A 26,639-nucleotide genomic window follows, 5' to 3' on the forward strand; every position below is an offset into this window, starting at 1 on the left:
TGTCAGGTGTTGTGTGTGATTGTACATGCTGTCGTGTTTGTGCGCTACTGTTGGTTGTCTGTGCTTCATTGTTTTCCTCCTCTGTTAGGGAGGGTACTCGCACATGTTAGTACACATTTTGTTTTACGCCTGTGTGCGTATTTTCTCGCCTCCGGGCTTTTTGGCTCGTGTTATGAGTGAGTGTTCACTAAAGTCTTTTGGACTAAGTTTCTGCGTCCTGCGCCTGATTCCTGCACCACACCCACCTACAGCAACCCTCTGACAATTACTTGTGTCATGCACAAAGTAGATGTCCTAACCGACTTGCCAAAACTATAGTTTGTTAACAAGAAATTGGTGGTGTGGTTGAAAAACTAGTTTTAATGACTCCAACCTAAGTGTAAGTAAACTTCCGACTTCAACTGTATATAGCCTCGTTATTTTATTGTGTGACTTTCTTTTTTACTTTAGTTTATTTAGTAAATATTTTCTTAACTCTTATTTTTCTTAAAACTGCATTGTTGGTTAAGGGCTTGTAAGTAAGCATTTCACGGAAAGGTCTACACCTGTTGTATTCGGCGCATGTGACAAATAAAATGTCATTTGATTTTGATTTGATTAGATAGACATAGATTTCTTGGCTGAATTAAGGTTTTATTAAACCTTCAAAACAGGGGGACACCTGTACAATAAAGGAAGTTTATCAAATAAAGTCATTGACAGTAAAAGTAATTCACTACATCGATTATAGTCACAGCCTCTCCCCTTCATTTGTGTAACTGGGTAAATGGAATGGAGAAATGCTTTACAATAGACAGGGTGGGGATCAACAGGCGGAATGCGTCCCAAAGGGTACCCTATTCCCTATAACGTTTCCCTGTATAATGCAGTACTTTTGACGAGAACTCTATGGGCCCTGGTCAACATTAGTGTACTATGTATAGGGAATAGGGTGCCATTTGGGACACATTTCATCTGTTGATGAAGCCATCTGAAATCAATGGCTGCATACCAGCTGTCCATCCCTCTCCTCATGGATACCCAAGCATTGGCTAGGTGGAAGCATTGGTTAGGCAGAAGCATTGGTTAGGCGGAAGCATTGGTTGGGCGGAAGCATTGGTTAGGCGGAAGCATTGGTTAGGGGAAGCATTGGTTAGGGGAAGCATTGGCTAGGTGGAAGCATTGGCTAGGTGGAAGCATTGGCTAGGTGGAAGCATTGGCTAGGTGGAAGCATTGGCTAGGTGGAAGCATTGGCTAGGTGGAAGTATTGGTTAGGTGGAAGCATTGGCTAGGTGGAAGCATTGGCTAGGTGGAAGCATTGGCTAGGTGGAAGCATTGGCTAGGTGGAAGCATTGGCTAGGTGGAAGCATTGGTTTGAGCTACTTTAAGCCATGGTTAAATCCCTGAGACGAGAAGAAATGTGCAAGTCCACACTTTGGGAGAAGGACAGTGGATATGCAGCCAATGTTTAATGGTCACACACCTTTGAGTCATTAGTAAAAAGGGTTATTCTATAAAAGGGTAAATAATTGACAAGTTGTTGCAGTAGGTAGGTAGGACAATGGATCCAGAGCTGTATAAATTCATTATGAAGCAGAAGATTGTGGTAAACAGCGCCACACTCAGGCAGAAAACGGAATGTTCTATTCTCAGTAGTGTTGCTGTGGACACTGGATAATCTGACTAACACACACACACCTGTTTGACCTTGCTGTGATACTGTAGGCCTACTTATGTAACATTCAGGTAGCATTCAACGTCCTGCATTTGTGTTAGCCATGGCAACCAGCATTGTAAATAAAGAGATGTGCAGAAAGATAATCAACCTCTGTGTCTGTGTATCATTTCCCCTTAATGTAGTTTTCATGTCAGCCAGGCCCATTTTTTCAAAGAAACACCATTTAATTCAGTCTCTAGTTGAGTAAAATATGTAGTTTTGTTCTGATCACAAGATAATCTAGAAATGTGCAGTAAACAGTGCCACACTCAGGCAGAAAACTGAATGTTCTTGTCACGGTTTCGGCCGAGGCTGCTCCTCCTCCTGGTTCGGGCAGGCTTCGGCGGTCGTCGTCCCCGGAGTACTAGCTACCATCGATCTATGTTTCATGTTCGTTTGGTTTTGTCTTTATGTTGTACACCTGTGTCTTGTTAGTCCTCGTTAGTGTCCTATTTAGTTCTCGTTGGTTGTGTTTGTCTTTGTGTGTGATTGCTCTTCTGTTTTCGTGTTGGAGCTACGTACTTCCCTCCAGTGTTTTGGAGAGGTTTTTCGCACATGTTAGTGCGCCGTTTGTTTGACGCCTGTGTGCGCCGTGATTTCGCCTTCGGGCTTATTGTGCTTATTTTCTACGTGAATATTGCACTAAAGTCTTTTGGACTGAGCTTCTGCGTCCTGCGCTTGATCCATGCACCACACCCACCTTCAGCACCCCTTGACAGTTCTAGTCTTAGCCAGGCCCATCTTTTAAAAGAAAACACAATTTAATTATACCTCTGTTTTGTATTTCTAATGTATTCCAAACACTGGTGCTAACCAGATGATCCCAATAATGTAGGTAGTAAAGGATGCCCTCTGGTATGTTCTATTGCGTATTGCAAACTGTCTGGACTCATGGTTGTTTTTATGTATACCATTCATAATATTTTACTTATTAAGTCAAAGACTAAATTAACTGCAATACACTGGTCTCAAATATATTAGCATAACTAGGCTACACAGAACCACGGTGGACCCATTGTAAAAATCAGAGTTTTTTTTCTCCTATTAAAACTGTCCCAGTACAACATGATAAGTTCTGCCCACTGGGGCTTATGGAGCGCTATAAAGTAAGCGGTCCTATCATCATATGGCTCTATTATCTCACCACATAATAATAATAATAAATAATAATAATATTACGGCGCGCTATTATTCTTTATATAATTTGTCAACTACTGCTTTGACTGCCTACTATCTGTGATGATAATCTTCATAGTTAACTACTGCTCTAGACTGCCTGCTATCTGTGATGATAATCTTCATAGTTAACTACTGCTTTAGACTGCCTGCTATCTGTGATGATAATCTTCATAGTTAACTACTGCTTTAGACTGCCTACTATCTGTGATGATAATCTTCATAGTTATACTGCCGTATCGTAGCGAGAGTTGCTGAAAAAATAACTTGTCTTTGCAATGATAATGAGAAAACAATCCCCATTTTGACTGCCTGGATGTGTCTTCCTTGTGTTTGATATAAGTAGCCTCGCACAAGCCTTGGCATGTGCGCTCCAGAATGGCTCATAGCAGCAGCTCAAGTTTGATATGCATGCCTAAATATACTGTCACAACAGACAACAACGTTTCTACACTTTTGTATAGGCTACAACATGAAAAAATGACATGAAATCGCGCTTGAGGCATGGATAGTTCGAACATGAAGACTTTATCTTTAGTGTAGCCTACAACATGAAGACTATATATTTAGTGTAGCCTGCAACATGAAGACTGTATATTTAGTGTAGCCTGCAACATGAAGACTATATATTTAGTGTAGCCTGCAACATGAAGACTGTATCTTTAGTGTAGCCTGCAACATGAAGACTATATATTTAGTGTAGCCTGCAACATGAAGACTGTATCTTTAGTGTAGCCTGCAACATGAAGACTATATCTTTAGTGTAGCCTGCAACATGAATACTATATCGTTAGGGTAGCCTACAACATGAAGACTATATCTTTAGTGTAGCCTACAACATAAATACTATATCTTTAGTGTAGCCTGCAACATGAAGACTGTATCTTTAGTGTAGCCTACAACATGAAGACTATATATTTAGTGTAGCCTGCAACATGAAGACTATATCTTTAGTGTAGCCTCTGTAGCTCAGCTGGTAGAGCACGGCGCTTGTAACGCCAAGGTAGTGGGTTCGATCCCCGGGACCACCCATACACAAAAAAAAAAAAAATGTATGCACGCACGACTGTAAGTCGCTTTGGACAAAAGCGTCTGCTAAATGGCATATTATTATTATTATTATTATAGTGAAGCCTGCAACATGAAGACTGTATCTTTAGTGAAGCCTGCAACATGAAGACTATATCTTTAGTGTAGCCTGCAACATGAAGACTATATCTTTAGTGTAGCCTGCAACATGAAGACTATATCTTTAGTGTAGCCTGCAAGATGAAGACTATATCTTTAGTCTAGCCTGCAACATGAAGACTGTATCTTTAGTGTAGCCTGCAACATGAAGACTATATCTTTAGTGTAGCCTGCAACATGAAGACTATATATTTAGTGTAGCCTACAACATGAAGACGATATCTTTAGTGTAGCCTGCAACATGAAGACTGTATCTTTAGTGTAGCCTGCAACATGAAGACTGTATCTTTAGTGTAGCCTACAACAATGAGACTATATCTTTAGTGTAGCCTGCAACATGAAGACTATATCTTTAGTGTAGCCTACAACAATGAGACTATATCTTTAGTGTAGCCTACAACATGAAGACTATATCTTTAGTGTAGCATGCAACATGAAGACTGTATCTTTAGTGTAGCCTGCAACATGAAGACTATATCTTTAGTGTAGCCTGCAACATGAAGACTATATATTTAGTGTAGCCTGCAACATGAAGACTATATCTTTAGTGTAGCCTGCAACATGAAGACTATATATTTAGTGTAGCCTGCAACATGAAGACTATATCTTTAGTGTAGCCTGCAACATGAAGACTATATCTTTAGTGTAGCCTGCAACATGAAGACTATATCTTTAGTGTAGCCTGCAACATGAAGACTATATCTTTAGTGTAGCCTGCAACATGAAGACTATATCTTTAGTGTAGCTTACAACATGAAGACTATATATTTAGTGTAGCCTGCAACATGAAGACTGTATCTCCTTTACATTGCGCATAATTCACCATATCAATAGCCACGGCAGGTCAGGGCAAGTCAGGTTCCAGAAAATCCGGAACCATAGCCACTCAGTAATGATTAATGATCTGGACAGATTTTGGGCACGTATTTGGTGAATTTAGTGAAAACTCTCGCTTTGCCTCTTCGCGCAACAAAGCGGAGCATGGACCATTTCAATAAGGGCTGTTGGTTGTGAAAGCTTGCGTCCCTTTTAGAAACTCATTGGATGACAGCATAATCCTTTAATAGCGAGCAACCCCGTTTTATGAATACACTGTAATACAACGAAGGTGTTATAAAGAGCAAACAAGGTGGAACAAGGAGTTTTTTGCTTTGTTTTTTATTCGCAAGTCTAATCCAATACTTGTGTAGACAGTAGAACACTGGCCCCATTGCTTCAAACCATGACCAACAAATGATCACAGGAGAAGTTGTGTGACCGCATTTCTATTTAACAAAAAACCCTAATGTAAAACCCAACAACCAATATATCAGTACAGTTACATGGATAATGAAAGGTAGTAGACATTCTAAATATGCAGCGAATACATTACTAGACATCACAATGAAAATAGAATCCAACCTTGTTAGTCGATAGTATAGAAAGAAAGTTTGAGTTTTGAATAGTTTACAGTCTAGTTACTCAGTGTTTTTAGTTCCAGCCCTGCACTATCACCCCTGTTTCAAATAAACCGCCGTCAGTCTAATCAGTTGTGTTAGTGCAGGGCTGGAACTAAAGCCGGCACACATACATTAGTAGCTCTCCAGAACCATTGGAGATGGAGAACCCTGCCCTACACACACACATAGTTAGGAATTAATAACCTATACATTATAGCCAGAAACAAAAATAAAACTTTATCACATTACCAGATATAAAATATAATGTACCAGAATGTAACCCATTATGTTGTATTTAATTTTTTTTGTCATTTAGCAGACGCTCTTATCCAGAGCGACTTACAGGAGCAATTAGGGTTAAGTGCCTTGCTCAAGGGCACATCGACAGATTTTTCACCTAGTCGGCTCGGGGATTAGAACCAGCGACCTTTCGGTTTCTGGCACAACGCTCTTACCCACTAAGCTACCTGCCGCCTATTTTATAGCCTATGAACCCTTCAATTTCAAGAGCACCGTCATTTACTAAGCACCCATCTTGAGTGCTCTCTTTAAACTGCAGAGGCTTCACATCTCGAAGTGTAACAAATCACCCTGAAATTGCTGCTTCACAAATGAATGGTTTATCCAGCAAAGAACCACCCTCAGCACTTTTTCAAATCTCACGATTCCAAATGAAGTCTTCTGTCCATCCTATTTGGTCTGCAGCTTATGTATACATGGAGATGTACATCCACTGAAAAAAAATATTCAAGAAACATCATGTAATAGTGTATATAATGGTATGAGGTTAAGTTTGGCCTCTGAATGGACCTCTTCCAATAAGAAATGTCCCCAAATGAAATCCAATAAATCTCCAGTTGTTCTCTATTTTCTGAGAGCTAAAGGTAGACAATTAAAAAGGTGTGCCAGCTCATAACATTGGATAAACTCAAAGGTCAAAACGAATTGCTAAGGTGAAATATGGCTGTATCAGAACTGATTGAATCTCTGTTTTAGGAAGACTTAGGCCTGGATTGAATTGCAAACACCATGGCAATGTTTATGTGGATGAAGTATCTTGGATTGAATGGAAATGAATACTGTCTGCATGCATGTGTGACCTTTGAATAACACAGAGCTTTATGTTGTTTCATAACATACAATCATGGAAATGTTTGCTGCGATTGAGACCAATTGAACCAAGGCTTGTAGGCTTCATTCCAGCACAGCACTGACACGCCTGATTAAAATATTCAATAAATCATAGTCTTCAGTCTGGACCATGATTAACTGAATCAGGTGTGTTAATGCATGGTTGGAGCAAAAGCATACGTAGTACTGCAGGACTGGAGAGATAGCCTGGACACCCAGTACTGCAGGACTGGAGAGATAGCCTGGACACCCAGTCCTGCAGGACTGGAGAGATAGCCTGGACACCCAGTACTGCAGGACTGGAGAGATAGCCTGGACACCCAGTACTGCAGGACTGGAGAGATAGCCTGGACACCCAGTACTGCAGGACTGGAGAGATAGCCTGGACACCCAGTACTGCAGGACTGGAGAGATAGCCTGGACACCCAGTACTGCAGGACTGGAGAGATAGCCTGGACACCCAGTACTGCAGGACTGGAGAGATAGCCTGGACACCCAGTACTGCAGGACTGGAGAGATAGCCTGGACACCCAGTACTGCAGGACTGGAGAGATAGCCTGGACACCCAGTACTGCAGGACTGGAGAGATAGCCTGGACACCCAGTACTGCAGGACTGGAGTTGAAAACCCCTGGTGATGAGTAAATGTATTAACTGTTCATTACCTCATTCTCTTGAAGAGATATGGCCCCTCCATTATTGAGTTGTCTGAATATTTCTGTTGAGAAGGGCATGAATGACATTATTTACAATGTAGATAAACAGTACAAAGGCCATGGCTTCAAACCCTCATCTAGCACAGGGTTTCCCAAAGTCGGTCCTGCCCCCCCGTTTTGTTTTTTGCCCTAGAACTACACAGCTGATTTAAATAACCAACTCATTATCAAGCTATGATTATTTGAATCAGCTGTGTAGTGCTATGGGGGGGCAGGACCGAGTTTTGGAAACCCTGATCTAGCAAACTAACTAGGATCATCCTGTGAGTGCCATGACAGCTATAATGAGGAATGTGTCTCGTGTGCAAAGATGTATTGTGAACTATTCAGATGTGGACTTACTGGTCATGCAGTCCATGCGTAGGACTAGGCTGATGAAACTCTCCAGGCTGATGTTTCCAGAACATCCACCGTAGCGCAGAGCCATCAGGTTTAGCATGTCATCACCCACCCTGATCCCTGAAGAGGAGAGGAGAGGCAGACTGGTTTCACATCTCACACCTTTAGTTCACTGTGTAAGACGTATTACGCATCAGCTATCATGTAAATGGCCTAATGTTTAGTCGTACCCTAATAGTAGAGGTATCTGCAGTGAGTGATATTATGATGGGTGTTGTGACAGAAATGAGGCAACTTATTTAATTAAATGCCACAAGTGTGGGGGGTTCAAAGAACAAACTAGCCTCCGTAAAAAGACACATGTTGTATTTGTATTTATTATGGATCCCCATTAGCTGCTGCCAAGGCAGCAACTAAGATTGCACTCAATGAGCTGTATAAGGCCATAACTAAACAGGAAAACGCTCATCTAGAGGCAGCGCTCCTAGTGGCTGGGGACTTTAATGCAGGGAAACTTAAATCCGTTCTACCTAATTTCTACCAGCATGTGAAATGTGCAACCAGAGGAAAAAAACTCTAGACCACCTTTACTCCATACAGAGAAACACATACAAAGCTCTCCCTCGCCCTCCATTTGGCAAATCTGACCATAACTCTATCCTCCTGATTCCTGCTTATAAGCAAAAACTAAAGCAGGAAGCACCAGTGACTCGGTTAATAAAAAAGTGGTCAGATGACGCAGATGCTAAGCTACAAGACTGTTTTGCTACCACAGACTGGAACATGTTCCGGGATTCTTCGGATAGCATTGAGGAGGACACCACATCAGTCACTGGCTTCATCAATAAGTGCATTGATGATGTCGTCCCCACAGTGACCGTACGTACATACCCCAACCAGAAGCCATGGATTACAGGCAACATCCGCACTGAGCTAAAGGCTAGAGCTGCCGCTTTCAAGGAGCGGACCTCTAACCCGGACGCTTATAAGAAATCCCGCTATGCCCTCCGACGAACCATCAAACAGGCAAAGAGTCAATACAGGACTAAGATTGAATCGTTCTACACAGGCTCTGACGCTCGTCAGATGTGGCAGGGCTTAAAAACTATTACAGACTACAAAGGGAAGCACAGCCGCGAGCTGCCCAGTGACACAAGCCTACCAGACGAGCTAAACCACTTCTATGCTCGCTTCGAGGCAAGCAACACTGAAGCATGCATGAGAGCACCAGCTGTTCCGGATGACTATGTGATCACGCTCTCTGTAGCCGATGTGAGTAAGACTTTTAAGCAGGTCAACATTCACAAGGCCGCAGGGCCAGACGGATTACCAGGACATGTACTCCGAGCATGTGCTGACCAACTGGCAAGGTTCTTCACCGACGTTTTCAACATGTCTCTGACTGAGTCTGTAATACCAACATGTTTCAAGCAGACCACCATTCTCATCGACGGGGCTGTAGTGGAACAGGTTGAGAGCTTCAAGTTCCTTGGTGTCCACATCACCAACAAACTATCATGGTCCAAACACACCAAGACAGTCGTGAAGAGGGCACGACAAAGCCTATTCCCCTCAGGAGACTGAAAAGATTTGGCATGGGTCCTCAGATATTCAAAAAGTTATACAGCTGCACCATCGAGAGCATCCTGACTGGTTGCATCACAGCCTGGTATGGCAACTGCTCAGCCTCCGACCGCAAGGCACTACAGAGGGTAGTGTGTACGGCCCAGTACATCACTGGGGCAAAGCTTCCTGCCATCCAGGACCTCTATACCAGGCGGTGTCAGAGGAAGGCGCTCAGAATTGTCAAAGACTTCAGCCCCACCCTAGTCATAGACTGTTCTCTCTGCTATCGCACGGCAAGCGGTACCGGAGCGCCAAGTCTAGGTCCAAAAGGCTTCTCAACAGCTTCTACCCCCAAGCCATAAGACTCCTGAACAGCTAATCATGGCTACCTTGACTATTTGCACTGCCCCCCCCCACCCCCACCCCATCTTTTTACGCTGCTGCTACCATGTTAATTATTTATGCATAGTCATTTTAACTCTACCCACATGTACATATTACCTCAACTTCCTCAACTAGCCGGTGCCCCCGCACATTGACTCTGTACTGGTACCCCCCTGCATATAGCCTCCCTACTGTTATTTTATTTAACTTCTGCTCTTAACACTTAACACTATTTTGTTGTTGTTTTATTAAAAAATAAATGCATTGTTGGTTAAGGGCTGTAAGTAAGCATTTCACGGTAATGTCTACACATCTTGTATTTCAAATCAAATCAAATCAAATTGTATTGGTCACATGCGCCGAATACAACAGGTGCAGACATTACAGTGAAATGCTTACTTACAGCCCTTAACCAACAGTGCATTTATTTTAAACAAAAAAAGTAAGAATAAAACAACAACAAAAAAAGTGTTGAGAAAAAAAGAGCAGAAGTAAAATAAAGTGACAGTAGGGGAGGCTATATATACAGGGGGTACTGCAGTAGAGTCAATGTGCGGGGCACCGGCTAGTTGAGGTAGTTGAGGTAATATGTACATGTGGGTAGAGTTAAAGTGACTATGCATAAATACTTAACAGAGTAGCAGCAGCGTAAAAGGATGGGTGGGGGGCATTGCAAATAGTCCGGGTAGCCATGATTAGCTGTTCAGGAGTCTTATGGCTTGGGGGTAGAAGCTGTTGAGAAGTCTTTTGGACCTAGACTTGGCACTCCGGTACCGCTTGTCGCTGCGGTAGCAGAGAGAACAGTCTATGACTAGGGTGGCTGGAGTCTTTGACAATTTTGAGGGCCTTCCTCTGACACCGCCTGGTATAGAGGTCCTGGATGGCAGGAAGCTTTGCCCCAGTGATGTACTGGGCCGTACGCACTACCCTCTGTAGTGCCTTGCGGTCAGAGGCCAAGCAGTTGCCATACCAGGCGGTGATGCAACCAGTCAGGATGCTCTCGATGGTGCAGCTGTAGAATTTTTTTGAGGATCTGAGGACCCATGCCAAATCTTTTTAGTCTCCTGAGGGGGAATAGGCTTTGTCGTGCCCTCTTCACGACTGTCTTGGTGTGTTTGGACCATGATAGTTTGTTGGTGATGTGGACACCAAGGAACTTGAAGCTCTCAACCTGTTCCACTACAGCCCCATCGATGAGAATGGGGGCGTGCTCAGTCCTCTTTTTTTCCTGTAGTCCACAATCATCTCCTTTGTCTTGGTCACGTTGAGGGAGAGGTTGTTGTCCTGGCACCACACGGCCAGATCTCTGACCTCCTCCCTATAGGCTGTCTCATCGTTGTCGGTGATCAGGCCTGCCACTGTTGTGTCGTCGGCAAACTTAATGATGGTGTTGGAGTTGTGCCTGGCCATGCAGTCATGGGTGAACAGAGAGTACAGGAGGGGACTGAGCACGCACCCCTGAGGGGCCCCCGTGTTGAGGATCAGTGTGGCAGATGTGTTGTTACCTACCCTTACCACCTGGGGGCGGCCCGTCAGGAAGTCCAGGATCCAGTTGCAGAGGGAGGTGTTTAGTCCCAGGATCCTTAGCTTAGTGATGAGCTTAGAGGGCACTATGGTGTTGAATGCTGAGCTGTAGTCAATGAATAGCATTCTCACGTAGGTGTTCCTCTTGTCCAGGTGGGAAAGGGCAGTGTGGAGTGCGATAGAGATTGCATCATCTGTGGATCTGTTGGGGCGGTATGCAAATTGGAGTGGGTCTAGGGTTTCTGGGATTATGCTGTTGATGTGAGCCATGACCAGTCTTTCAGTCTATTTGGCGCATGTGGCAAATAAAATTTGATTTGATTTGATTTGAACTACTCTTCCTGGGGTCCAGCAAAATTCAGGCAGTTATTGTGGTGAATTATTATTAATGAACTGTAGAGTTTAATGGACTATGAGGTAGAACTGGTTAATCCAGAGCATAAAGTTAGAAGTCTTTGTTACTGGGCCAGGAATTGTTTTGGGTCATTTAATTTCACTGTGTGGGTGAGTAGAGAGGGAATCTGCCCTAGGGTCAGATTGCTTTCTCTTACTTAGATCCATGGTTGTCTTGTCATATCAAAGACTGAAACTGGCTTGGGCCGTTTGTTTTTGTCTTCAAACACAGTGAAAAGAGCCAGGGTTGAAAAGAGTTTAAACTAAACATGAGTGTTTTTGCAAGATAAGGATTGATTGATTGTGGTACTCTGAACTTAATGAAAGTTGAGTTTAGCCGCTCTCAGAGACAAAGGAAGTGGGCGGAGCAATAAAAGAGCGGGAAAACTGAAGAGGACTATATAAGTTGGAGGGAGACCGTAAGGGGGTGTGCCACTCTGCAGACTGGTATCGGCTTTGTTGAAACTTTAATAAAGTAATTTCTTGATGCAACAAAAACTCTGTAAGACCTTATTTGTAAAAAAGTATAGTTGTTATTTTCCACAACATTATACATTTTAAAAACAAGATGACAGATGTCACAACATGTCACGCCCTGACTCAGGGGACTCGTATTTGTTGAGTCAGGGTGTGTATTTTCTGTTTTGTGTTTGCTATGTTGATTTTCTATGTTTAGATCTAGAATGTGTAGATCTATGTTGGCCGGGGTGGTTCCCAATCAGAGGCTGCTGTAGCTCGTTGTCTCTGATTGGGGACAATACTTAGGCAGCCTATTGGCACTAGTGGGATCTTGTTCCGTGTTAAGGTATGTTGTGTTGTGCTGCCTTGGACTTCACGTATATCGTTTGTTTATTGTTTTGTCGTTGTGTTTATTAGTTAATAAACATGTATGCATATCACGCTGCGTCTTGGTCCGTCCCGTCTGTAAACGATCGTGACAGAAGATCCCACCAAACGAGGACCAAGCAGCGTGTTCAGGAGCAAACGCCGGGAATTACAGACACCATGAGGGTGGTATGAGGGCCCGACGTCCACAGGTGGGGGTTGTGCTTACAGCCCAACACCGTGCAGGACGTTTGGCATTTGCCAGAGAACACCAAGATTGGCAAATTCGCCACTGGCGCCCTGTGCTCTTCACAGATGAAAGCAGGTTCACACTGAGCACGTGACAGATGTGACAGAGTCTGGAGATGCCGTGGAGAACGTTCTGCTGCCTGCAACATCCTCCAGCATGACCGGTTTGGCATGGGTCAGTCATGGTGTGGGGTGGCATTTCTTTGGGGGGCCGCACAGCCCTCCATGTGCTCGCCAGAGGTAGCCTGACTGCCATTAGGTACCAAGATGAGATCCTCAGACCCCTTGTGAGACCATATGCTGGTGCGGTTGGCCCTGGGTTCCTCCTAATGCAAGACAATGCTAGATCTCAAGTGGCTGGAGTGTGTCAGCAGTTCCTGCAAGAGGAAGGCATTGATGCTATGGACTGGCCCGCCCGTTCCCCAGACCTGAGTCCAATTGAGCACATCTGGGACATCATGTCTCACTCCATCTACCAACGCCACGTTGCACCACAGACTGTCCAGGAGTTGGCGGATGCTTTAGTCCAGGTCTGGGAGGAGATCCCTCAGGAGACCATCAGCCACCTCATCAGGAGCATGCCCAGGCATTGTAGGGAGGTCATACAGGCACGTGGAGGCCACACACTACTGAGCCTCATTTTGACTTGTTTTAAGGACATTACATCAACGTTGGATCAGCCTGTAGTGTGGTTTTCCACTTTAATTTTGAGGGTGACTCCAAATCCAGACCTCCATGGGTTGATACATTTGATTTCCATTGATAATGTTTGTGTGATTTTGTTGTCAGCACATTCAACTATGTAAAGAAAAAAGTATTTAATAAGATTATTTCATTCATTCAGATCTAGGATGTGTTATTTTAGTGTTCCCTTTATTTTTTTGAGCAGTGTATATTATCAAGCATTTCACACATGTTTTCCAGATACTGACTGTTAGCACTTGGTGGTCTATAGCAGCTTCCCACCAGAATGGGATTTAGTTGAGGCAGGTGAACCTTTAGCCATATTACTTCAACAGTATTTAACATGAGTGAAATGAAAAAAATAACTTGTTTTAAGAAATTCTAAAAAATTAATAATGGAAAAGTGGTGCATGCATACAGTGAGGGAAAAAAGTATTTGATCCCCTGCTGATTTTGTACGTTTGCTGACTGACAAAGACATGATCAGTCTATCATTTTAATGGTAGGTTAATTTGAACAGTGAGAGACAGAATAACAACAAAAAAATCCAGAAAAACGCATGTCAAAAATGTTATAAATGTATTTGCATTTTAATGAGGGAAATAAGTATTTGACCCCTCTGCAAAACATGACTTAGTACATGGTGGCAAAACCCTTGTTGGCAATCACAGAGGTCAGACGTTTCTTGTAGTTGGCCACCAGGTTTGCACACATCTCAGGAGGGGTGTTGTTCCACTCCTCTTTGCAGATCTTCTCCAAGTCATTAAGGTTTCGAGGCTGACGTTTGGCAACTCGAACCTTCAGCTCCCTCCACAGATTTTCTATGCGATTAAGGTCTGGAGACTGGTTAGGCCACTCCAGGACCTTAATGTGCTTCTTCTTGAGCCACTCCTTTGTTGCCTTGGCCGTGTGTTTTGGGTCATTGACATGCTGGAATACCCATCCACGACCCATTTTCAATGCCCTGGCTGAGGGATAGGAGGTTCTCACCCAAGATTTGACGGTACATGGCCCCGTCCATCGTCCCTTTGATGCGGTGAAGTTGTCCTGTCCCCTTAGCAGAAAAACACCCCCAAAGCATAATGTTTCCACCTCCATGTTTGACGGTGGGGATGGTGTTCTTGGGGTCATAGGCAGCATTCCTCCTCCTCCAAACACGGCGAGTTGAGTTGATGCCAAAGAGCTCGATTTTGGTCTCATCTGACCACAACACTTTCACCCAGTTCTCCACTGAATCATTCAGATGTTCATTGGCAAACTTCAGACGGCCCTGTATATGTGCTTTCTTGAGCAGGAGGACCTTGCGGGCACTGCAGGATTTCGGTCCTTCACGGCGTAGTGTGTTACCAATTGTTTTCTTGGTGACTATGGTCCCAGCTGCCTTGAGATCATTGACAAGATCCTCCCGTGTAGTTCTGGGCTGATTCCTCACCGTTCTCATGATCATTGCAACTCCACGAGGTGAGATCTTGCATAGAGCCCCAGGCCGAGGGGATTGACAGTTATTTTGTGTTCCTTCCAGTTGCGAATATTTGCACCAACTGTTGTCACCTTCTCACCAAGCTGCTTGGCGATGGTCTTGTAGCCCATTCCAGCCTTGTGTAGGTCTACAATCTTGTCCCTGACATCCTTTGGGAGCTCTTTGGTCTTGGCCGTGGTGGAGAGTTTGGAATCTGATTGATTGATTGCTTCTGTGGACAGGTGTCTTTTATACAGGTAACAAACTGAGATTAGGAGCACTCCCTTTAAGAGTGTGCTCCTAATCTCAGCTCGTTACCTGTATAAAAGACACCTGGGAGCCAGAAATCTTTCTGATTGAGAGGGGGTCAAATACATATTTCCCTCATTAAAATGCAAATCAATTTATAACATTTTTGACATGCGTTTTTCTGGATTTTGTTGTTGTTATTCTGTCTCTCACTGTTCAAATAAACCTACAATTAAAATTATAGATGATCATTTCTTTGTCAGTGGGCAAAAGTACAAAATCAGCAGGGGATCAAATACTTTTTTACCTCACTGTATGTATTCATCCCCTTTGCTATGAAGCCCCTAAATAAGATCTGTTGCAACCAATTACCTTCTGAAGTCACATAATTAGTTAAATAAAGTCCACCTGTGTGCAATCTAAGTGTCACATGATCTGTCACATGATCTCAGTATATATATACACACCTGTTCTGAAAGGCCCCAGAGTCTGCAACACCACTAAGCAAGGGGCACCACCAAACAAGCGGCACCATGAAGACCAAGGAGCTCTCCAAACAGGTCAGGGACAAAGTTGTGGAGAATTGCAGATCAGGGTTGGGTTATAAAGAAATATCAGAAACTTTGAACATCCCATGGAGCACCATTAAATCCATTATTAAAAAATGGAAAGAATATGGCACCACAACAAACCTGCCAAGAGAGGGCCGCCCACCAAAACTCACGGACCAGGGAAGGAGGGCATTAATCAGAGAGGCAACAAAGGAGCTGCAAAGCTCCACAGCGGAGATTGGAGTATCTGTCCATAGGACCACATGAAAATGTACACTCCACAGAGCTGGGCTTTACGGAAGAGTGGCCAGAAAAAAAGCCATTGCTTAAAGAAAAATATAAGCAAACACGTTTGGTGTTCGCCAAAAGGCATGTGGGAGACTCCCCAAACATATGGAAGAAGGTACTCTGGTCAGATGAGACTAAAATTGAGCTTTTTGGCCATCAAGGAAAACACTATGTCCGGCGCAAACCCAACACCTCTCATCACCCCTAGAACACCATCCTCACAGTGAAGCATGGTGGTGGCAGCATCATGCTGTGGGGATGTTTTTAATCGGCAGGGACTGGGAAACTGGTCAGAATTGAAGGAATGATGGATGGCGCTAAATACAGGGAAATTATTGAGGGAAACATGTTTCAGTCTTCCAGAGATTTGAGACTGGGACGGAGGTTCACCTTTCAGCAGGACAATGACCCTAAGCATACTGCTAAAGCAACACTTGAGTGGTTTAAGGGGAAACATTTAAATGTCTTGGAATGGCCTAGTCAAAGCCCAGACCTCAATCCAATTGAGAATCTGTGGTATGACTTAAAGATTGCAGTACACCAGCGGAACCCATCCAACTTGAAGGAGCTGGAACGGTTTTGCCTTGAAGATGTGCCAAGCTTATAGAGACATACCCCAAGAGACTTGCAGCTGTAGTTGCTGCAAAAGGTGGCTCTACAAAGTATTGACTTGGGGGGGGGGAGAATAGGCCACAAATAGCCATGTGGAGAATAGGCCACAATCGTAGAGCCTCCGTATGTGGCAAAAGTTAGTAGAAACTGTATATAATCAATGGAAGATGGAATTAAAATGATGGAATTAAAAGTTAAAGGAGAAGGATAGGCTACAACGACCAAGAGCCAACAGGTAGGCTGCTACTTAATATTCTGAATGGAGTTGTTGTTGTTGTTTGTAACTGTGTAGGACGACAAAGCGCAGACTCAATTAGCCTAGCTTCTCCAGGTTTGATGCAGTTAAGACAGGTACTAGTAATCATATTGGATGATAAATGACCTAGCTATGGCAGCTATTAGTCTACTATAGCGCGAGTCGGCTTGGTTGGTTGCTATCTCTCCCTCTCTCCCTGCACCAGTATCACTCACTCATACTCACATTAGCCTACACACACAGCACGGCCCCTGCTAGAGCGTCACCTCTCTCTACCTCCTTTCCCTGGCACTTTATCAGCTCTGGTTAATAAAGTAGCTTAAAAATGGAAATTTCTGCTTCTTCCCTCATTCAGATCGGACCGTGTCTGGATCCGGCCAGGTCTATACGGAACGGGTCTAGTTGTCCTTAGGTCTGTTTGGAACGGGTCTCTATATTAAAAATATATATATATATCGGGTCCGGATGGGAAAGCCCCAGGTCCATTTCAGAACAGGTCAAACTTTTTGGACCCGTGAAGGCCTCAAGTTGGAGCTACTGTATAGTCTATCCCATCTGTTTGGCTTAATTCAAACGTAAGGACTGACTGCTAACCTGATTACCCTAACTCAGACTTGCGCGTAAATCATGCACTGATGTCAAGTTTTGCTGGCCCAAAAATCTGTTTTTTGTTGTTTGTTTGTCAAGTCGAAGTTACCTGAAGCCATGATTGCGTTCCTCAGTTCACTCAATGACAACATTCCAGAACGGTCCACATCTGTGCGGAAGAAGATGTCCTTGACAATGTAAGAAAAAAATTATACTTTCAGGTAAATTGTACTTGAAGAATCTGAAGAAGTAATTAGTTATAACCCAATAGAGGTTTTGCCACAGACCTGCTAATTCATTTACCTTGTACTTGGCAACTTTTCTCCATAGACGTAGAAATTCAGCAACGTTCAGTTTTCCAGTGATTGATGTCTGGAGAAGGAATGGTTAAGGCAGCGGTTCCCAAACTAGGGGTTTCCTGATATAAAAATGGGGTCGCTGGAGAATTTCCTAAATCCCCCCCAAAAAATATATATCCAGTACCAGTCAAAAGTTTGGACACACCTACTCATTCAAGGATTTTTCTTTATTTTAACTATTTTCTACATTGTAGAATAATAGTGAAGACATCAAAACTATGAAATAACACATATGGAATCATGTAGTAACCAAAAAAGTGTTAAACAAATCAAAATATATTTTATATTTGAGATTCTTTAAAGTAGCCACCCATTGCCTTGATGACAGCTTTGCACACTCTTGGCATTCTCTCAACCAGCTTCATGAGGTAGTCACCTGGAATGCATTTCAATTAACAGGTGTGCCTTGTTAAAAGCTAATTTGTGGTATTTCTTTCCTTCTTAATGCGTTTGAGCCGATCAGTTGTGTTGTGACAAGGTAGGGGTGGTATACAGAAGATAGCCCTATTTGGTAAAAGACTAAGTCCATATTATGGCAAGAACAGCTCAAATAAGCAAAGAGAAACGACAGTCTATCATTACTTTAAGACATGAAGGTCAGTCAATCCGGAAAATCTGAAGAACTTTGAACGTTTCTTCAAGTGCAGTCGCAAAAACCATCAAGCGCTATGATGAAACTGGCTCTCATGAGGACCACCACAGGAAAGAAAGACCCAGAGTTACCTCTGCTGCAGAGGCTAAGTTCAGTCGAGTTAACTGCACCGCAGATTGCAGCCCAAATATATGCTTTACAGAGTTCAAGTAACAGACACATCTCAACATCAACTGTTCAGAGGAGACTGCGTGAATCAGACCTTCATGGTTTATTTGCTGCAAACGCCATCTCATCTGCTTTGCGCTTAGTGGGACTATCATTCATTTTTCAACAGGACAATGACCCAAAACACACCTCCAGGCTGTGTAAGGGCTATTTGACCAAGGAGATTGATGGAGTGCTGCATCAGATGACCTGGCCTCCACAATCACCCGACCCCAACCCAATTGAGATGGTTTGGGATGAGTTGGACCTCAGTGTGAAGGAAAAGCGGCCAACAAGTGCTCAGCATATGTGGGAGCTCCTTCAAGACTGTAGGAAAAGCATTCCTCATGAAGCTGATTAAGAGAATGTCAAGAGTGTGCAAAGCTGTCATCAAGGCAAAGGGTGGCTACTTTGAAGAATCTCAAATATAAAACATATTCTGATTTGTTTAACACTTTTTTGGTTACTACATGATTCCATATGTGTTATTTCATAGTTTTGATGTTTTCACTATTATTCTACAATGTAGACAATAGTATAAATAAAGAAAAACCCTTGGATCAGTAGGTGTGTCCAAACTTTTGACTGGTACTGTATATACAAAAAAATATATTGTAATATCATCTTTGTATCTCAAAATCATTGTAATGTGGTTAACCTTAAAACCTAATGAAAATTATTCAAATCTAAAAGATAAAATTAAACTAGAGAGCGCCCTTAGCTCATGGGAAAATGCCACACTTGACCGTTGCACTTGAATCATTCCCACTGTGAAAGGCCCGCAGCGCTATGAAACCACACACTATTGCAGAGACTTTGATATTTCTGGCCACAATTGATATGGTGAAAACAATGTGTGGGGAGGCAGAGGCACAGAAACTCACATCAATACCTTTGTCAGATAACACTGTTAAACAAAGAATGTATGCTATTGCAAGCAATCAAGAGGAAACTGACAATGACTCAAAAACTCCCCAGCTTATGCTCACCAAATGGACATTAGCTGTGTGGTCCGAGATGCCCATGTATCGACTTTTGTTCGCTATGCATGTCGGGGGATGCTATTCACGAGGACATATTGTTCTGTCTCATGATTCCAGAGCATGAAAGGGTACAGGGGATGTTCAGTGTGCTGCGTGACTATGTCGACGAAAAACAGATTCCATGTGATCGAATCGTGGACTTTTGCACAGATGGGGCTCCATGTATGGCTGGACGGCGGGCAGGCCTCTGCACTCTAGCTATGAATGTGTCTCCCTCCGCCATATGGACGCATTGTATGACACACCGAAAGCAACTGGCGGGCAAAAGAGTTGAGCACAGAACTCAGAGATATACCGCAGCAGGTAACTTTGATTGTAAACAACATCAAACCACATCCACTACGCGCACTCCTGTTCGCAAAACCATGTGGAGATATGGGATCAGAGCATGTTAATGTTCTATTTCATACCGAGGCTTGGTGATTATCGAGGGGGAGTGTTGGAAAGATTTTTCGCATTGAGAGAGGAACTGTTGTCATTCACAATGGATGTAAAAAAAAAAAACTGACTTGGTTGACTTTCTATGTAACGAAAAGATAATGTTTGTCCTTGCCTATGTAACAGAAATATTTGGGAAACTGAACGAACTGAACTCAAGCATGCAGGGGAAATACAAAAACATTGTATCAATCAAATGTATTCATAAAGCCCTTTTTACATCAGCAGATGTCACAAAGTGCTTATACAGAAATCCAGCCTAAAACCCCCCAAACAGCAAGCAATGCAGATGTAGAAGCACGGTGGCTAGGAAAAACTCCCTAGAAAGGCAGGAACCTAGGAAGAGACCTAGAGAGGAACCAGACTCTGAGGAGTGGTCTGTCCTCTTCTGGCTGTGCCAGGTGGAGATTTTAAGAATACATGGCCATTAAGGCCAGATGAGTGACCGAATCAGTGGATTCAGAGGAAATCATTCTTATTGGAGAGAGCGTCTTTCAAAAGCTAACCATGCCCCCTTCCCTCGGCTGTGCATGTTTCTAACAGAAAACAGCATCAGTAAGTGTCCCACACGAGTGATGACTGCTCACCTCCAATGCTTGGAAGAGCACTTTGTGACCTACTTCCCAATCCGTTTGACTGTGATCCTGGCTCAATTGACGTGCCAAATGAACAGCTGATCAAGCTGTCATGTGACCGAGTGCATTTACGGCAGTGGCGGTCGGTGCCATTTAAGATGAGGGAGGATGGAATTCCAACTCGGGAACTCTGGCCTCTTTCTAGCGCTCCAACTTTCTGACCTGAAGATCACTGACGTCATGATTGGACCTCTTATTTTTCCGAGTTCCCAGTTGTCTTTAAAGCACCATAAAACTCATGGTACCCTTCGCCAGCTCATACAGTATCTGTGTGAAGCTGGAATCAGTGCTCTCGTCTACATTAAAACCAATTATCAATCGAGGTTGGATGTGACAGCGGAGATGAGGTGCGCACTGTCGTCCACGCCCCCTGACTTTGAGAAGCTCCGACGCAACACGCATCAAGCACACCCATCTCATTAGTGGTGGTGAGATAAGAGTCATTATGTCAGATTGTTTTGTAGTTGACTGTCAAAGCCCCACATTAAAAGTATGTGATGGTGAGTTGAGAAGACAATCAGAAATACTGTTAGAATGTTTTTCATTTGACTGCCATAGCCCCAAATAAAACAGTTGACATTGGCTGTTAATTACATACTTTTTTTCACATGGCTGGGGTCACGAGAATTTTCAGATATCAAAATGGGGGTTGTGGGCCAAATAAGTTTGGGAACCCCTGGGTTAAGGGAATCTCCAAAGGCAGATAAAAAAATGTGTTTACATTTTGACCTGTTATGGGATAACGCTGTTTGTTTAGTTATGTGGTCTGTTTTACATTGGTGGAACTATATTTACTCTCTTTTTCCATTCTGATTCAGCTGCTGGGTTTGTAAACTGGTGTTCAGATTACATTTACATTTTAGTCATTTAGCAGACGCTCTTATCCAGAGCGACTTACAGTTAGTTTTATTTTTCATACTGGCCCCCCTTGGGAATCGAACCCACAACCCTGGCGTTGCAAACGCCATGATCTACCAACTGAGCCACATCCCTGCCGGCCATTCCCTCCCCTACCCTGGATGACGCTGGGCCAATTGTGCGCCGCCCCATGGGTCTCCCGGTCGCGGCCGGCTACGACAGAGCCTGGATTCGAACCAGAATATCTAGTGGCACAGCTAGCACTGCGATGCACTGCGATGCAGATGACATGAAGATGAAACATGAAACTCATTCTCTCTCTCTCTAGTCTATACCATAGAGACTCCTACATTCATTCACAGTTTTAACTGTACTGTAAAGTACTGTTCAAGGTGTTTTACAACAGAAGACACGGTAGTTTGTGCTGTGGTGGAGACCTCTGTGGGCTATACTCGGCCTTGTCTCAGGATTGTAAGTTGGTGGTTGAGGATATCCCTCTAGTGGTGCGGGGGCTGTGCTTTGGCAGAGTGGGTGGGGTTATATCCTTCCTGTTTGGCCCTGTCCGGGGGTTTCTTCGGATGGGGCCACAGTGTCTCCGGACCGCTCCTGTCTCAGCCTCCAGTATTTATGCTGCAGTAGTTTATGTGTCGGGGGGCTGGGGGTTAGTTGGTTATACCTGGAGTACTTCTCCTGTCTTATCCAGTGTCCTGTGTGAATTTAAGTATGCTCTCTCTAATTCTCTCGTTCTCTCTTTCTCTCTGAGAACCTGAGCCCTAGGACCATACGTCAGGACTACCGGGCATGATGACACCTTGCTGTCCCCAGTCCGCCTGGCCTTGCTGCTATTCCAGTTTCAACTGTTCTGCCTGCGGTTACGAAAACCCTACCTGTCCCAGACCTGCTGTTTTCAACTCTTAATGATCGGCTATGAAAAGCCAACTGAGAGACCTGAGCCCTAGGACCATACGTCGGGACTACCGGCCGTGGTGACTCCTTGCTGTCCCCAGTCCGCCTGGCCTTGCTGCTATTCCAGTTTCAACTGTTCTGCCTGCGGTTATGGAACCCCTACCTGTCCCAGACCTGCTGTTTTCAACTCTTAATGATCGGCTATGAAAAGCCAACTGAGATTTATTCCTGATTATTTTTTGACCATGCTTGTCACTTATGAACATTTTTGAACATCTTGGCATGGTTCTGTTATAATCTCCACCCGGCACAGCCAGAAGAGGACTGGCCACCCCTCATAGCCTGGTTCCTCTCTAGGTTTCTTCCTAGGTTTTGGCCTTTCTAGGGAGTTTTTCCTAGCCACCGTGCTTCTACACCTGCATTACTAGCTGTTTGGGGTTTTAGGCTGGGTTTCTGTACAGCACTTCGAGATATTAGCTGATGTAAGAAGGGCTATATAAAATAAAATTGATTGATTGATAGAGTGTCACTAAGCTCATGAAGGATACATCCATCAAGGCCACCATGCTTTGACAGGACTCCAAGCTGAAGCCTTGTGTTTTCTTTACATTTCCTGCGTAAAATGTGAAAAGGTGGCACATAAAAAAAAATCATACAGATCTTGTTAAAACATTCTCTGTGTTCAAACTCCTGATTTTGTTCATAACTAGTGGTGGGTATCAATATTGATAATTCAATATGATATTTGATATTGTTTGATATCGATATGAGCAAGGCATAACGTGATGTCGGTTTATCCTTGCTGTTAACCTACATTATGTAAAAGAGCATGACATGACTGTTCCTGCATGCACAAAACCTTCTCACAGGCTCTCAACTTATAGCATACTTCACTGCCTGCTGATGGTCCATCAATGGGCTTCCTGTTGTATTCAAACTGGTTGGGTAGTTTAGGCCCACAGAACATTCACACCTGGCCCAATGGGCAATCAGCAAGCAGTTGTCTGAACTTCACAAAGCCGTGGAAGTTGCATTGTTATTTATTCAAACCGTTATGATATTGATTTTGGTTAGAAAAAATGCTACTGATATCGATATAGATTTTCAATATCAGTGCCCCAACACTATAAATTACAATAGATTTTCTCTTTACATACCTTGGATCAGATTTTCATTCAGAGTCCTCTGAAGCTGTTCAGCATCCACCTCCTCAAACTTTTTTGAAAAAATAAAATTATAGTGTTATTCAGTGGTGTAAAGTTCTTAAGTAAAAAATACTTCAAAGTACTACTTAAGTAGTTTTTTGGGGTAGCTGTACTTTACTATTTATATTTTGACAACTTTTACTTCACTAAATTCCTAAAGAAAATATTGTACTTTTTACTCCATACATTTTCCCTGACACCCAAAAGTACTCGTTACATTTTGAATGCTTAGCAGGACAGGAAAATTGTCAAATTCACACACTTATCAAGAGAACACGTGGTCATCCCTTCTGCCTCTGATCTGGTGGACTAAACACAAACACATCTTTTGTAAATGATGTCTGAGTGTTGTAGTGTGCCCCTGGCTATCCATACATTTTAAAAAACAAGAAAATGTTGCCGCCTGCTTTGCTTTATAGAAGGAACTTGAAATGATTTATACTTTTGCTTTTGATACTTAAGTATATTTTAGCAATTACATTTACTTTTGATACTTAAGTATATTTAGAACCAAATATTTTTTAGACTTTTACTCAAGTAGTATTTACATTTTAGTCATTTAGCAGACGCTCTTATCCAGAGCGACTTACAGTTAGTGAGTGCATACATTATTTTTTCATACTGGCCACCCGTGGGAATCGACCACCACAACCCTGGTGTTGCAAACACCATGCTCTACCAACTGAGCTACATCCCTGCCGGCCATTCCCTCCCCTACCCTGGACGACGCTGGGCCAATTGTGCGCCGCCCCATGGGTCTCCCAGTCGTAGCCGGCTACGACAGAGCCTGGATTCAAACCAGGATCTCTAGTGGCACAGCTAGCACTTTGACGCAGTGCCTTAGACCACTGGGTGATTTTTACTTTTACGAGAGTAACTTTCTATGAAGGTGTTTATACTTTTACTCAAGTATGACAATTGGATACTTTTTCCACCACTGGTGTTATTATAATTTTTTTTACGATTAGTTAAAAACAATTCGGCCATACCTCCAAACATTAGAAAAAGTTTAAGCTTTAGTTCAAGTTTAAGCATCAGCTAATTAAAATCGTTGAAGTAGTTCAAAGGCTACATGTTAGCTGTTCCCATTTCATAATCTGGCACATTTAGCCATATGCTAATTTCGCCAGGTGGGAGTGATTCTTTCCTGTAACAAATTCCGCGTCAGCCTATCAAAGATCTTAAAAGGGACAATGCAGCAGTTTTTATCTGAACATCAAATCATTTCTGTGTAACAATTAAGTACCTTAGTGTGATTGTTTTAAATTAAAATGGTCAAAAAGAAACAAAAACTGAAAACTAGCTATTATTGGCAGAGAGGCTTGGAAGTCTCATTCTTATTGGTCTATTTGTACGCCTGGTGATGTCAACATAGGCCAAAACTCCATCCCACCAAAACAGGCAAACATTTCAGGGATACTTTTTAAACAGCTCTTACACTAAAAGAGCATTATATTAATTTTCACAATTTCACAGTATTATTCCAACATCATAGTGTGGAAATATATATAAAACCAAGATGATTTATTATATTGACAAGATAACCAAATGACTGCTCTAACAATGGAAATACATGTCCTCAATGATTGAAGGCAGGCAAGATCAGGTGGGACCATTCTAACCAATAACAGGGCAGATATGAGTGTGAACAACAGGCACAACTAAGTCGTTTGTTACCCAAAGTTGCCGGAATGCCACATGCATCCACGTACACTGAGTGTACAAAACATTAGGAACACCTTCCTAATATTGAGTTGAATAGAAAAATACTCTGAACTTGCCTCATCAGAATACTTCTGAAACAGAGTTTTTTTGCTGTCCACATCTCCTCCCTTGTGTTCTAGATCGACTGTAGGTGTGAGCTAAAAAATGAAAATAGTGTTTTGATGAGTTATAAAGGGGGTGGAAGCAAAGAAATATTAGTGTTGCATTGAAATACATAAATATGAGGGATGAAACACTTTTTGCCTTAAATACCGTTGGGGTTTTTGGGGAAAACAGGATTTCCTCCATATCTTGGTCATTGGAATTTTCACTGAGGAAAAAAACGGACTGATTTGTTTCTGTTAGGAATACATTCATTATAGTGAGACCTAATGTTTGCTATGATCACAGACTATATAATATATATATATATATATATATATATATATATATATATAGAAAAAATTATGACTACTTTAATATTAATGAGAGGGGGCTGTGCTTACTGGATTTGGGGCTTCACCTTGGAGACGATGGACAGGATGAAGGAGGCGGTTTCATTTGGTTTGAAGGTTGATGGCACGATCAGGTATTCACCAGGTTTCAACCTGAAGAACTCCATCACTTCCCGAGCGTTCAGGTAGTTCTTGGATTGGGCGACAGGCACATTGTTGTTGAAGAAGAAGGCAGGAAACTTCCCCTTCTGGCTTTTGAACTGAGATCACAAAAAAAAAAATATATATATACAAAAGGCTTTGCTAAAAATATGTCTTTATAAAACGTTACTTTTGAACCCTAATGCAACAATTCAACAAAGCTACTTGGTCCTATATGTTATATAATGGTTGTGCAACAACCCAACCTGGTCTCAGAGCATTTCGTATTTTGCTGTAAGTAAATCCGAGACACTCCATTTAGTATGATATGTTACGTTTGGTATGGTATGTGTTAATTTGTCGAGGTCCATCACCCATTTCTGTGGCGTGTGATTTGGACGTCAGGCGCAGGAGGGTAAATCACAGAATAAAGGTTTATTCCGTATATACACTACCGTTCAAATGTTTGGGGTCATTTAGACATTTCCTTGTTTTCGAAAGAAAAGCATTTATTTTTTTGTCCATTAAAATAACATCAAATTGATTAGAAATACAGTGTAGACATTGTTAATGTTGTAAATGGCTATTGTAGCTGGAAACGGCTGATTTTTAATGGAATATCTACATAGGCGTTCAAAGGCCCATTATCAGCAACCATCAGTCCTGTGTTCCAATGGCACGTTGTGTTTGCTAATCCAAGTTTATAATAAAAAAATAAATAAAAATAAAAATAGTAATAATAATAATAATCATTTTAAAAGGCTAATTGATCATTAGAAAACCC

The 26,639-nt window shown here is 42.7% G+C and overlaps 1 protein-coding gene across 1 annotated transcript in view; it reads right to left on the reverse strand.

The window, feature by feature from the left end:
* Positions 1-5,936: 5,936 nt before the first annotated feature.
* The window catches only part of LOC121565383 (calpain-1 catalytic subunit-like), a 32,758-nt gene continuing 12,055 nt past the window's right edge, over positions 5,937-26,639 (reverse strand). Inside the window, exons 13-22 of the mRNA XM_045208993.1 lie at positions 25,766-25,974; positions 25,533-25,590; positions 25,337-25,417; positions 23,508-23,565; positions 22,899-22,963; positions 17,616-17,684; positions 17,422-17,500; positions 7,688-7,804; positions 7,295-7,347; positions 5,937-6,232 (exon numbers count right to left, since the gene is read on the reverse strand). Of these exons, the coding sequence (XP_045064928.1) occupies positions 6,206-6,232; positions 7,295-7,347; positions 7,688-7,804; positions 17,422-17,500; positions 17,616-17,684; positions 22,899-22,963; positions 23,508-23,565; positions 25,337-25,417; positions 25,533-25,590; positions 25,766-25,974 (816 nt within the window). The 3' untranslated portion in view covers positions 5,937-6,205. The remainder of the gene's footprint in view (positions 6,233-7,294; positions 7,348-7,687; positions 7,805-17,421; positions 17,501-17,615; positions 17,685-22,898; positions 22,964-23,507; positions 23,566-25,336; positions 25,418-25,532; positions 25,591-25,765; positions 25,975-26,639) is intronic.

Source organism: Coregonus clupeaformis, chromosome 29, assembly GCF_020615455.1.
Source record: "Coregonus clupeaformis isolate EN_2021a chromosome 29, ASM2061545v1, whole genome shotgun sequence".
In the NCBI taxonomy this organism is placed as follows: Eukaryota; Metazoa; Chordata; class Actinopteri; order Salmoniformes; family Salmonidae; genus Coregonus; species Coregonus clupeaformis.